The 14,946-nt window shown below is 37.5% G+C and overlaps 1 protein-coding gene across 3 annotated transcripts in view; it reads right to left on the bottom strand.

Moving 5' to 3' along the window:
• Positions 1–14,946, bottom strand: part of LOC131034643 (cysteine-tryptophan domain-containing zinc finger protein 3) — an 87,184-nt gene that overhangs the window by 32,991 nt on the left and 39,247 nt on the right. For all 3 annotated transcript variants that reach the window (XM_057966197.2, XM_057966198.2, XM_057966199.2), the window contains exon 7: positions 14,341–14,795. In XM_057966197.2, coding sequence (XP_057822180.2) covers positions 14,341–14,795 — 455 coding nt within the window. The remainder of the gene's footprint in view (positions 1–14,340; positions 14,796–14,946) is intronic.

The following is a 14,946-nucleotide window of genomic DNA, read 5'->3' on the forward strand; positions in this document are numbered from 1 at the left end:
TCTCCGGTCAGAATGGGGCTATGCTACTAATAGACTTTGAGAAGGCATACGATAGGATAGAGTGGGGATTCATAATTCAAATGCTAGCTAGTCTGGGTTTCCCGGACTCCTTCTGCAAGATTGTCCAAACACTACTTAGTGATGCCAATGCAGTTGTGGAAGTAAACGGATTAAAATCTGACAACATCACTCTCTCTAGATCAATTAGACAAGGGTGTCCTCTTGCCCTGGCCCTGTTTGTCCTAGCTACGGATGCTATGCACTACATACTAAAGGACTTCAGCTTATCCCCTAGGGTTAAAGGAATTGCACTCCCTAACAAAGAAGAAGTCATTAATATACAGTTTGCAGATGACACAGCTATCCTCTTCTCCCTAGAGGAGGAGAATTTAACACATTTTCTTCACAATATTGGGATCTTCTGCAAAGCATCAGGTAGTAGAATTGCCCTTCACAAATCTACCCTGTTAGGTTGGATTGATGCCCCTCCTATCTGGCTGTCTAAGTTTGATCTAAAGTGGGGAGGCCCAGATACCATCATTAGATACCTGAGAATCCCTTTCTCTGTCTCCCCAAACTTGAAAGAAATGTGGGAATGGTTTAGAAATAAGGTTGATAAGAACCTCACTAAATGGAACCGGAACTTCCTGTCCTTAGCAAGTCGGTTTCAGGTTTGTCAGAAACTACTATCTTCATATAACATATACTGCTCCTCAGCCTGGTTATTCAGCAATTATCAGTTCAACTACATTCAAAAACAAATCAGGAACTTCCTCAGGTCAAATGGAAAAGGCAAAAAGAAGCAACATGTTGTTAAATGGGATTGGTGTATCAGATCTAAGATTCAAGGAGGTATGGGCCTCAAAGACCTCAAACTTCAAGGAACTACCCTAGCTGCCAAATTGATTTGTAAAGCCATTGATGGCAACGAACCCTGGAAAGTGCTTGTTAGAAACAATATTCAATGCTCCACCCCAAAATTAGCAAAAAAATGGAAGAACCTACCCATGGGAGATCTGATTGGTGGGAATTTTGAGGTCTCCCCTGCGGGGTCAGAAGTCTTCAAGTCTATATGGAAAGCCTGGAACCATGTTAGACAATATATTAGCAATAAAGACATAATAGATAAGAAAGGCTCTCTCAATCTGGAAAGGTCTATATGGTGGAATGCTCTGTATAATGGGAAACAGCTAGCCTGTCTTCAAGGATGCTCTGCCCTGAAATGGCACAACCAGGGATTGGTCACATTTGAACACATTCTGGAAGATGGCACTCTAACCTCCTAGGAAACTCTCAGCTCTAAATTCAACCTTCCCCTCTCCTAGGCCAGAACCTATACCATCCTTAAGTCTGCACTTGCTCCCATCCTTCCCTCTCCTAACCCCTCCTCCCCCTCCCCTTTAGCCTCCCTTTGTTGGATAGATGGGTCTCCCCTTTTGCTAACTGTTGTGACGATTTCACACATCGCCCCATTGCAAATGGGGACCCTTGCTTTTTTGCTTTTTAGGGTTTGTTCTTTAGGTTTTTTAGGGTTTTGTTAGTTGGCCTTTGCATTTTGAGTGCTGTCGGGGAGATCAATAGGGTAGCAAGTCCGGCTTGAGTGATGTCTTGATCCTGAAATTTGGCTAAGTCTGGAATGTCCTGAAAATTTGGCTAAGTTTGGAATGTCCTGATCCTGAAATTTGGCTAAGTCTAGAATGTCCTGATCCTGAAATTTGACTAAGTCTGGAAACTGAAAAACCTCCAAAAACTAGATTTTGCAATATAACTCCTGGAGGTCTGAAACCACTCTCAAACATCCTGAAAGTATATATGGAATATAACTTAAAGTATAAGAACTTATACTTAAATGTTATATTCCATAAAAATTATCCTGATAGAGAGTTCGAAAAGTCAAATTTCGCTCCTGTCCTTCACTGAGGATCCAGAGCGAATTTCGCTCCTATCCCTCTCAGGAGGACCAAGGCGAAGCGCTCCTGTTCCTCACCAAGGGACCAGGGCGATAATACTTATTTGAGCCATTCCTGACCGTGTTTGGACGAATTGAGACATCAAAGGCATGGTGAAGGACGAAATGAGCATGATAGAGCATCCAGACTTGATCAAAAACAATGAAATGATGAAGTTTTTGCCTAGAAGGTCAAATTCGCTCCTGTCCCTCACTGAAGGACCAGAGCGATTTTCTTTATATGCACAATTTTAGACCTTTTTTGGACATTAACTTTTATTCATAGCATGAAGTAAGATGATATCTTCCTTAGCCAAGACTTTTTTTGATGAAAATTGTAACGATTTGGCCTAGAGAGCAAAAATCGCTCCTGTCCCTCACTGAAGGACCGGAGCTTGAAATCCAAAATTTCCTTGTCCTTGAAAGATTTGAACGATTTGACGACTTGAGGAGAACCAAGGAAGTGCTTTTTACCAGTTGAATATAATTTGAAGGCACAAACATGAGGAAAAATAGACCAAAATGCAAAATCGCTCCTGTCCCTCAGTCAGGGACCAGGGCGAAATACATTGTAGATCCCGTCCCTCTCCCAGGGACCAGAGTGAAATTCCTTATAAGGCAAAATTCAGGCAAAAGCAAGCAAGTTTTAAGTTTGAAGGCAAGAAAGGAGGGTGAAACGAATTCGTTGAAGACAAAATTAAAGATTGCAAGACACCAAATGAGACCTATATTGGCCTGGGCGCCTCCTGTCCCTCAGTCAGGGACCAGAGCGATTTTTGTCTTAGATGAATTTCTTGCCAAGTTTGAATGATTTCCAAGCCAAAGATGAATAAGATGGGGCACAACAAGACCATTGAAGATAATTTTTGAAGATGGCAAAGTGTAGTTGAGCTTGAAAGTACAAATTCGCTCCTGTCCCTCAGCCAGGGACCAGGGCGATATCTTAGTTATGTTGCCTTTCCTCCAAGTTCAAACCACTCCAAGTCAAGGTGAAAGGTGGCAAGGACGTATTGAAGCATCTCAATGAAGAACGAGGTATCAAAGGTCGCCAATATTGAAAGAATTACACCAAATGTCCCAGTTCGCTCCTATCCCTCAGGCAGGGACCAGAGCGAAATTTTCATGAGGGCCTAAATTCTGAAGGTTTATCAAGTTTCAAGTGTCCAAAGGGGACCAAGGGACTTCATTTTACACGATGAAAGCAATGGCAAGTTGATGAAAGCAAGCATGAGCCCAGGACATTGAAGTTCGCTCCTGTCCCTCAGTCAGGGACAAGGGCGATATCCACCATATTTGCCAATTCATTCAAAATTCATGCCAAGTCAAGATTGTACATGGTTGCACAGGGTCTAAGGCGTTTTAAGATGATGATATGCAAAGGTTTCAAATGTCAAAAGACTATCAATTTGAACAAGGAAGCTATATCGCTCCTGTCCCTCATCAAGGGACCAGGGCGATTTTCATTAAATCATTCGTTTTCCTTCAAGATCACGTCAAAGCCAAGGTTCGCAAGATCAAGGATATCATTTGCAAGGTGATGAACAAGGAGTAAAGCTTGAGAGATAGCAAATGTTGGCCAGAGCATGAAGTTCGCTCCTGTCCCTCACCAAGGGACCAGGGCGATATCCACCTTAGAGGGCATTCATCCACCAAATCAAGACGATCAAGCTCGAGTTTTTTGGCAAACATGCCAGTCTCAACGTGAGGATGGAGGTTTTGAACATAAAAGGCAAGAGAATCAAGACTAAACATCAAATTCGCTCCTGTCCCTTAGTCAGGGACCAGAGCGATAGGTTTGTGTCCTTACCTCTTCCAAATTTGGCGCTAAAACATTATTAAATGCTAGGAAAAAAATCAATAAATTTGAAATCCAATTAAAGTTAGCATTTAACATTAGCGCATGGGTCTTTATTAATTAATTTTTGCCTTTTAAAAATCCAATTTATTTAAAATTATAGGCATTAAATTAATTAATTATAAATAAAATGGGGCGCTTGATTTAAAATTTGTTTCATTTTACAAAGGTCGGCCTTTAAGTTTATTTTAAATTTGCCTTATTCACCAAAGTCGGCCTAGGGTCAACGTGAAGGTGAGCGCCTATAAAGGGAGGTGTTTATTTCATTTTCAAATCATTATTCAATCATCTCTTACATGCGATTTGGAGAAAGCAAAGGTGGTGCGAAATATCTTCAAAGGGGAGTGCGAGCTTGAAGTTAGAGTTAAGGCGAACTTGCCAAAAATATTGAAGACCCTCCCCCAAAGGTGGCGAAGTTGCTAGCTTGAGAGGGATCACGTTGAAGCCATCAAATTTTGATTTGTGCCTAGGCGAATTCCTTTGTTTTGCATTTTAGAGTTAAGCTCTCAAGTAAGGTATGGCAAGATCCCTTGTTTTAATTTCGAATTTTGATCGTCATAGCCTTAAATTTTGAAATTTTGAATTCTAATAGCTCAATCGTCGTTTAGGAAATGATAACTCAAGGACTTATTATGAAGTTTCCTAAATTTAATCTCTAATCTAGTTATTCATTGCAAAATCATGTTGCTAATTTTGAAATGTTGTGTAGGCATCAAATGGAGATCTCATCAAGGAAAATCAAGCCGGATCAAGGACGGTCTTCGCCGGGACGATCAAGCAAGGATAAGGGCGGCCTCTTCCAATCCAGCATTCCAAGGCGAGGTACATCATCATCTTGCAAATCAAGGACAAAAGGAGTTAGAACGAGAGTTAATTAAAGATAGCCTCTCAACGACATCAAATTGAATATCTAGCAAGCTACAAGTGTCAGATGAGGTGGCATCCTAGTCATCACGTCTCCAATCAGTGAGGTCCACCTCAGCATGTCCAGATTCAATGTACTTAACTCATTGAAGGTGGCACAAACTCCGATGTACCTACCCCGGCTATCCATTGGTCGATTTTTCTAGAGAGGACATGTGTCCAAGCAATACAATTTTATCATTGGTCAAGCATTAAATGTTATGTAATGGTTGTAACAAACCCTAATTAGGGTTTTCATTGTAAAATCTTGGCCATTGATCTCAAATTGATCTAAGCCATCGAATTGTATTGTGGGCACTATATAAGCCCTGGCATTTCATTTGTAAAGGCTAATTAGCAATAAGGAGAGAGAGTTGTAAATAATAGAAAGCAGTTAGTAGATAGAGAGTAGTTAGAAATTGATAGAATAGTAATTAGAGTAGAATAGGAGGACAAGGCAAGAAATTGTTGCCATTGATTGTAAACAAACTCCATTTTCATTGAAGTAATGGTGAAGTGTGTCGTTTCTTGCAATTTGCATGGTTTCTTGTTGAGTCTTCAATCCTAGATGGTAGATGATTAGATGAATGGAGGAAATGCGATTGATTAATGGTGGAATTCGTATATCCATACTACTAGCAGTTTGTTGATTGCAGACTTGCCTTGTGTAGTCAACTGGAATCATTTAGCTTAAGCTCAATTTCAATTTGTCGCTTCTTCATTGATATGCATCAACTTGATGGTGTCTATGCCTGCGGTGATGATTTGAACATCATAAAGCTTCCCTTAGAAGATCGCACTAGCCTTGTGGAGATGGTCCATTGATGTCAAAACAAGACCTAGTTAGAGTTTCATCAAAAATCAAATCATAGCTCCTACATTCTTAGTATTAGGATTAGATCCTCTCTTCGCCCTCATCCTTTTTCCATTTTTTCAAATCTAAGCTAGTAAGATCCTGTGTTCCAGCAATGTTCAAAGCAAATCAGAAGTTCAGGCATCAAATGTAAGTCCCCTTGTGATTCCAGCAAATCACATCATACCACAGAGAGCTTATCCACACGTAGAGAACCTACATACAAGAACCTTGGAGTCATCCTGATTGATCCTTTTTCGCGATATCTTCAGCAATCAGAGGCTTTATTCAAGAGAGGATAAGGTACCCTTAGGTATTTTATTCTGTGTTTGATTGTGTACAAAATACACGTCAACACTAACCAAGGCCAAAATGATCTACTCTGCCCTTTCTGATTATGTGGATATCCTTGACCATCTTAACTGCACTTGGAACCTTTCCTAGGACCCCAAACAATGGCATTCTACCCTCTCGAGATTCTGGTCTAATCCAACTGAACCAAAGAAGAAATTTTTTGCCTGGAGACTCCTGCTTCATAAACTGCCACTTAAGGACAACAACGGAGACCCCCTTCTGTGTAAACTTTGCCGTATCCCTGAATCTGTATACCACATTTTTTGGGGGTGTCATTTTGCCAAAGAAGTCTGGAATCTGTTTGGTATCTCACTTAATAGCAATTGTTTTACTGTTGAAGAGATGGTATTTGGTTATATTAGAGGTGGCAAGAAACATGCTAATCTTTTCTGGTCTGCTCTCTCTTTGGAAATTATGTGGATCATTTGGAAATTTAGGAATGATGATGTGTTTAATGGAAAGAGTAGGAATCTCACTGAATCTCTTAGGAGACGCATCCGCTACCTTGTTGCTATGCAGGTCACAGTGGTACTAAGACTGGAGGAAGACAAATTTGACAGGTGGCTAAAGAATGGGTCTACTCTAGTTTTCATAAGAGAGCTCTCACATGGCTTCACTTGGGACCGCATGGGAAGCAATAAGACTCATTTTGAACAAGGGCTGATGAGGTTCATGCAAGAGATGGAGGCGCGGCAACAGAGAGAAGACTTTATCGAGCTGGAGCTGGAAGGACTACCCTCCCACCCCTACAGAGATCAGTTTGCTAAAGGAAATGTGTTGGTCTGGTGCGAGGGAGAGCTAGGCTGGACTGCATGGCTCCCCCCAGTGGGTGACAACAACGACCCCGTTTCCTCCTTTGTGTTCAGTTTGTTGTATACCCCGTGATGCTTTTTGACATGTCTATCATTTTGTGTAATTTTGTAATTCAGCTCCTATGTAAATGATCGTATATCATGACTCGAGTTCTTGCCTGATATTGCTCCTGCAACTTATGTTTTAACTCTTTAGTTGGCTGCAAGGTATCCAGTCCAAACTCTCGAATTTTGTAACTGTTGTTTATATGATGCTTAATACAAAAAAATATTTTAAAATATTAAAATTTTAACTTTAAATAAAAAATAAAATTAAAAAGCAAATCATTTAGCAAACAAAATATAAAGATATTGAATTTTTAAAATAAAAACAAAATCTAAACTACTCGTGGAGAGATCTTGGACACTGGAGGGTGGGTGGGTGGAAGAGTGGGCTCGCGGCAATAGAGAAATGGGTTGACTGGCAAGGATTGGAGTTGAACACGTCCGAATTGAACACAACCTGAATCGTCTAAATCTTACACGTCTGAATCAAGATACAAAATTTTTAGGTTTTCTTCCACCAAAGAATTGTTTGCTTCTGTAGGCTTGCAACAGTCAACCCGTTGGCCAAAGAATCCAACCCAACCCAGGTATATTAAACACAACTCTATCCATACAAATTTTATGGCTAACAATAACGAATTTATAGGTTTTCTTTTAAGTTCGCTGAATTTTGAACTTGATGGCTGAAATTCAGCGAACCCTGTGACTAAGGCTATAACATATAACAAACTACCTAACATAGACCTGTAATAAGTTTGATTTACATTAGGAGAGTCATCATCTTTACTAAGCTTGCATCTTGTTACCATAGGTGTACTTACAAGATTGCAATCTTCCATCCTAAATCTCTTTAACATCTCTCTAATGTACTTGGTTTGAGAGATAAAGATACCATAGGTGTACTTATAGGATTGCAATCTTCCATCCTAAATCTCTTTCACATCTCTTTAACATCAAAATCAATACCTTCCACCTGTGCATACCCTTTGTAAACAAGCCTTGCTTTGTTCCTAACCACTTTGTCTTTTTCATTCAATTTGTTTCTAAAGACCCATTTTGTGCCTATCACAATCTTATCCTCAAGTCTAGGCACAAGCTACCATGTTTTACTTTTTTGTATTTGATCAAGCTCTTCTTTCATAGTTGCTATCCAATGTTTATCTTCAGTTGCTTCTTCAAAATTCTTTGGTTCAAACATAGACAGCAAAGAGATATCCTCATCTTCAAAATAATTTACATTTTTTCTAGCTGCTCTAATTCTCTTCTCAGGTAAGATTTGATCAACTGGATGATTCTTTTGAACAAACTTAGGATTTTTATACAGGTCTTACCATAATCTATATCTGAATCATTTTCAGCAAGAGTACCTGCTGTCCTAGACTAAAAAATTGAAGAAGAGGTGTTTGTTGCCTCCGGTTGAACTTTTCTGAAGTGTTCTTTGCATCATTGCTTGTTGTTCCAGCTTGTACATGAGAGAATGAATGTTGAACAGCACCTTCAATGTCATCTTTTTTAGCACAATTATCACCATTTTCATACTTGTTACTAGTGTTAGTAATCTCATGGATATTTACATTAACACTCTCAACAATCTTGTGTAATCTTTTATTGAAGCATTTATAAGCTTTACTTTTAGAAGAATAACCAAAAAAGCTACCTTCATCTGCCCTAGGATCAAATTTACCTAGGTTATCTTCTTCTCTCTTAATAAAGTAGGGACTACCAAATACTCTAAAATATTTAACTGTAGTAGTTTTACCTTTCCACAGCTCATATGGTGTTTTATTGTGCTTTGTTCTTATCATCCCTCTATTCTGAATGTAGACAACAGTATGACTATGAACTGCCTCTCTCCAAAAAGTGTCACTTACCTTTGACTCATTCATCGTACTTTTGAGCCATTTCTTGGACTCATCTGTTTTTTCTTTCAACAACACCATTTTGTTGAGGTGTCCTAGCTACTGAAAATTGTCTTTTAATATCATTTTTCTTACAAAAACTATTAAACTTGTTAGAAGTAGATTCAACTCCATTATTTGAACGTACACATTTAATTTTCAATGCTAATTCATTTTCAACAAAAGCCTTGAAAACTTTAAACTTCTCAAGTGCTTTTGATTTTTCCTTTAAAAATGTCACCCAAGTCATGCGTGAAAAGTCATCAATCAAAAGCATGAAGTATTTCTCACCTTGTAAACTTGCAATCCTTGTAGGACCACACAAATCAATGTGTACAAGCTCTAGAGCTTTAGTACTAGATAATTCCTTTGATTTGAAACTAGCTCTAGTTTGTTTGCCCATCTAACAGTCTTTGCAAACAATATCTGAAGGCCTAGCAAGTCGTGGCATGTCTCTAACATGCTCCTTGTTGATTTGGATCAGATTATCAAAGTTTATGTGCCCACACCTTCTATGCCACAACCAAGCTTCGTAAAGTTGATTTAAACAACACTTTTCACCATTAGTATCGTCAAGAATATATAGATTATTAGCAGCCCTACTAGCATCAACAACATGCTTTCCATTTTTACTAATAAGACAACAATTTAAATTAAAGATCAAGTTATGTCCTTGATCACACAGCTGACTAACGCTCAACAAAAAATGTTTCAGCCCCTTAACATATAAAACATTTTCAGCTTTGGTTTCACCATTATTCAACACAAGTGCTCCTTTACCTGCAACTCTTGCAGAAGAATTACCTCCAAATCTAATTTTACCTCCATTCATCCTATGAAGAGTTAGAAATTTACTCTTATCCCCTGTCATATGCCTGGAGCAGCCACTGTCAACATACCAAATATCCTTTTCATTTTGTGCAAGAAAGGTTGTTTGCACAATTAAGGACTTTTCAGTATTTTGCTTCTCCTTTTTCCTCCACACTTTGGTACTCTCTTGTACCTTGCTCTTCATTTCAACCTTCTTGGTGAACCCTATCAAGCCATTCTTACAAACTCTTGCAATATGACCAAAGTTATTGCATTTATAACAAATAACATTATAGTTCCTTAGAGGTGCAAAAGAATTTTTGTTAACAAAACTAAAATCCCTCCTAGCAAACACTCTACAATTTATGGCTTTATGACCAAAATAATTACATGTAAAACAATAACCATAAAAGTAAGAGTTATTAAACCTGCCTATATGAGTGTGTCCAACAGTAAAAACAATAACCATAAAAGTAAGAGTTATTAAACCTGCCTATATGAGTGTGTCCAGCAGTAGGGAACCTTTTAAAGGCATTATTTCTATTTTTTAAGATTGAATCTCTTGTGTTATCAGCATCAAACTTCAATTGTTCTTCTTTAGAAAATTTGGAACATTGACCTTCTTCATGGCCAACTCCACTCTTATCAAGTGATTGCTTCTAAGAACCAAGAAGATCATCCAAAGACAGATCCTTTATGATTGATCTTTTCATGATTTAGTAACTATGAATTTTTATCCAACTTTCTTAAAAAAACTATTTCAACTTCAAGCTTTTCACAGTTTTATTCTTTGTCCTTGAGCCAATATCTGATTTCTTCTTCTACCTTCTTTGATTCCTCAATATGAAGCTTCAAATCAGCTACCAACTTTTCTGCTACCTCTAATGCAAGAGATTTTTCAGAATATTTGTTACTCTCTTCATGTAACAACTTTAAATTCTGATTTTTCTTTCTTAACTTTTTTGTTTCATTAAGAGCACCTATCAGCTCGTGCTCAAGATCCACTTCTTCTCCTCCTTCATCAAAGTAATCTTCTTCTTCTTGATTTTCAGTTATTGTTTCTTCAAGAGCCATAAATAAAATCTCATCATTTAAGGACTCTTCTTCACTTGCCTCTGATGAACAACTTTCTTATTTAGAATAAAAGCTTCTCTTAAAATTACGAGTCTAATTTTCTTTTCTTATGAATTTCTTTTTACCAAACTTAGGTTCCTTCTCATACCTATTGTCCTCATCTTTCTCATACGGACATTTGGCTGCAAAATGTCCTACTTTTCCACAGTTAAAGCATTTTAAAGGCAACTTGCCCTTGTACTTTCCAGAACCTCTTTTTAATTTTCTCAAAAAATGTGCTGCTTCACAATCTGAATCTCCATCAGAACTCTCGCTTGACACATGTCCCTTTTCCTTACTTTTCTTCAAAGCTTTGAAGGCAATTTCTTTCTTCAAAGAAGATTCAACATTTGTTCTCATTTCATAAGCTGTCAGAATACCATGCAGCTTGTCAACTGTCAACTTATCAAGTTAAGCCATTTCTTCAATAGCTGAAACTTTAGCATCAAACCTCAGTGGTAACAATCTTAAGATTTTTGGAACAATAGACTTGTCTTCAATCTTTTCTCCTGAACCCTTTAGAGAGTTCACAACTTCATCCACTCTTAAAAAATAAGCTGCTAAATTTTCTTCTTCCCGTATTCTAAGACTCTCAAACTGCATTCTTTGAGTTTGAAGTTTGACATTTTTAACCTTTTCATCTCCATGTGCATTTTGTAGTTTTTCCCACATAGTATGTGTTGTTTCACAATGCATGTCCATTACGAATTCAGATTCAGATAACCCACACAATATAGCATTCATAGCTTTAGCATTATTTTCAAAATCCTCTTTCCATCAGCATCTGTAGCACGTGCAGAAGGAACAGTATAACCATTTACCACACTCATTCAAACGTCAAAACCAAGAGACATCAAATAGGTCTTCATACGTACACTCCAAAACGCATAGTTAGAACATCGAACAAAGGAGCTCTGTTAGTTGTAATTCCTTCAAGAACATTCATTTTCTGAGCAAATAGGATCAATCCTTCAAGCTTTTAAGTATTAATAGAAGATATCCGGCTCTGATAACAATTGAAAACAAAACCAAAAATACTGAGAAGGGGGGGTGTGAAGCAGTATTTTAAACACTTCTAACAGATTTAGCCAAATGAAAAAGCAAAAGAAACAATCACAAAGCTGACACAGAGTTTATCTAGTGGAAAACCCTCGTATAAAAAACCATGGCACAAAATAGCTATCATCATCAAAATGGGCAACAACCCAATTACAAAAGTGAGCTTCAACTCACGCAAAGAGCACCAACTCTTGACAACTGATGCACCAACCTCAAGAAGAGCTCCAACTCAGAAAGTAACACAAAGGCTCCAACCTCTGAACATTTTGAAGAAACTAAAATGGATTTACAACTTATCAGATTCTGTAAAACTTTCTGCACAACCTGGGAGCAACACGCTAGAAGCTCTTTATATTACTCAATCTCCATCCACACAAAAAAACAATCTTTTCCCTTTTTAAATTTCCAGAAAAACTTAAAAACACAGCAACGAATAGAGGCACAACTCAGCTGCTAATACATGTAAACTCAACACCCCCAAAACATTCCCACTATCAACAAAACTTTATGATAGTATGATCCTCTGCAAAAATCTCTTCAGATGACAAGAAAAATTGTTAACCTGAAAACGTGATTAACATCTCTCAGCAAGAAGGCTGCACACACTCTTCTAAAAAATATATCTTCTATCATCAATCAAAACTCCCAATATTTCCAACACCAAGAGAATTTGAAAAACTCAAAACCAGCTTCATCACACGGCCGCACAAAAATATTATCTTACAAAACGAATCTTTTCAGACCTAACACTCATAAAGCAGCTCCCAAAATGCAAATTGTGCCACACAAGTGGACACCAACTCCAACAAAAGAAGAGAAAAAAAAATTACCCCTCGTTTTTTGTATTCACCCTGAATAGAGACTCAACCAAATCAGAGAATGCCACGACTGTCTTCAGCCTGCAAATAATATCGGTAATATAATACGTCCAAAAGACAAACATACCAAAATCGAAGATTATTCAAAAAATTTATCATTAAGACTTCTTCAGAAATATGGCATCAGCTCTATTTTAAAAAATGGCATCGGCTATCCTTTGAATAATAGCATCGGCTATTCTTTTTAGCACCATATGATTCGCAGCTAACAAAAAAAACGTCTCAGCCCAAAATAGTGAGAAGGTTCAGACGTAACGGCCTTGGCTTCCTTTTTTTTTATGGCACAAAATAATTCGTAGTTAAAAAACGGCTCTATTTCAGACAAAACAAAATGCCCAGACTTCATCACACAGGCTGTACAAAACGTTAGCCATCAATGTCAAGGCGATCAAAAAGAAACTCAAAACACATGGTCATTCCTCTTCATCTGAGATAAAAAAAGGTCTGCCAGAGAATTATGTCTTAAGTAATAACATCTTCTGCAAGATGAAATCAGACAGAATCGAAAACCTGTCCCCAAACTGCCAAAAAGAAACAATCTGATTGAAAGTAGAAGCTCTCAAAAAAGAAAACGTCTTCATAAGCACACAGCCAATAGCTGGAAAGACATGGCATAAACATTCAGCTGGGACAAAAAGCAACGTGTCAACCTGTAAACTATCAACACACCCATCAGAATAAAAGAGAATAAATAGATGACAGTTGACCCTTAGATCATCCTTTTGGACTATATGAACATAACATGGCAAGCTAAGAAGCAGCTGATATAGCCACATACTACTGAAGCATACACAAAGACAACCAGCTCAACAAATACTTTGATTCAAACCAATATCAGTTGACATCAATGACAAAATGTCCAACAGGAGGAGGCTCCCTATACAACCCCTCCAAATTTTATCTTAAAAAATTACACAATTCAAAAATTCCACTAAATTCATGCACTACAATGTAAAAGTCATTTTTCATTGAATGAAGTCTTCTTTTGTTGTCTCCTTCATTAAGTAAATAAATGTTTATCCACCTTAGAGAACAACACCATTACAGCCTACCCTTGGCCCTCAACTTCCAATGTACAATGCATCTCAGTGTGATAATCGCTTTTTATTGTAAGCTCTCTTTTGGTATTTCAAATTTGGGTTCTCCATGCATATTTCTTCTGTTTGATACAATCACTGGAAATCTCATCCTAGAGTACCATACTCTTCATAATGGTTATGCAATTCTTTTCTTCTTCTTGCTCAAACTTTGCTGTTAGCTTCAATTGAGGTGTATTTCTGTTTCAGATATTTTCCACTTTGATTTAATTGGAATCAACTGAATAAACAACATTAACATTTACAGCTAAAAAAAATAATTCCAGCATAGACATCCTCATTGCAGAACGATATGTATATTGATTTCACATTTGATACAATAAAAAATGTCAAAGGAAAATATGTAATGGAGGTACCAGGCTAACCTCAAAGGAAAATAAACTAAAACATTGTACGCTTTATTGAGTTGAGGTAACTTCCTGTTGAAGTTACCTGTCAAAGGTATTAAATGTCAATCTATAATGTTGATAATATCAGGAGTTCTGTTTTAAAGTTTAGAAAAAAAAATAATAATGACAAATGCATGATGTCTATAAGATGCATTATGAGAGTTTTCTGCATCCCGAACCGGTCAAAAAATATGAATTGGCTTATTGTGCCTAGTGCATTTAAAGCTTGATATTATTTCTGTTACCATTCATAAACAGAAGAATTTTTTTAAAAACCAGTAATGACAAAAATAATTCATTTGAACAAGAGCTAAAAAGAAAATTACCTTCACCTCCAGATGTCTCTTTTAGTTTCACCTTATCTTTATTTTTTTGCTTGATTACACCATTTGACTTCCCTCCAACTTCACAGTGTGAAAAACCTACAGCACCCTCTTCTCGCTCCATATGCCTGTCATATTGGTCACTTTTATTCTTTACAGGGAAGTGCTCATCCTTCCCTGCAAAAGAATCCGAGAACTTAACAGCACCGGAAACATTTGGCATGCTTCTCTGCACTACACCTTTCTTATTACTACCAATCTTTGTACTTGACTGTAAAGATCTTGGCCAAAACTGATTTGATGATTTAGGATCAAGTATAACTGTTGAGACAGAAGCTGGAAGTGTATCCATCCCCTGACTTGTTTCTGTAAGTATCTGTGTTTGTGAAATTGCATTCTGATCACGTACTGCCTTTGTTGTTTCCTCTTCAGGGACATCACAATGATTCATCCCAGGCCTGGCTAGACAAAAAACAAAATAAGGCAGTCAAAGAAGTAAAATAAATTACCATGACTGCTTATGCAAAGCTATATTGATTTTATTTCCTTAAGAGCAAGAAATTGCACAGTTTCCTAACAAAAAGCAATTTCTCCCTGAGAACAGAGATA

Source organism: Cryptomeria japonica, chromosome 5 (assembly GCF_030272615.1).
Source record: "Cryptomeria japonica chromosome 5, Sugi_1.0, whole genome shotgun sequence".
Classification (NCBI taxonomy): Eukaryota; Viridiplantae; Streptophyta; class Pinopsida; order Cupressales; family Cupressaceae; genus Cryptomeria; species Cryptomeria japonica.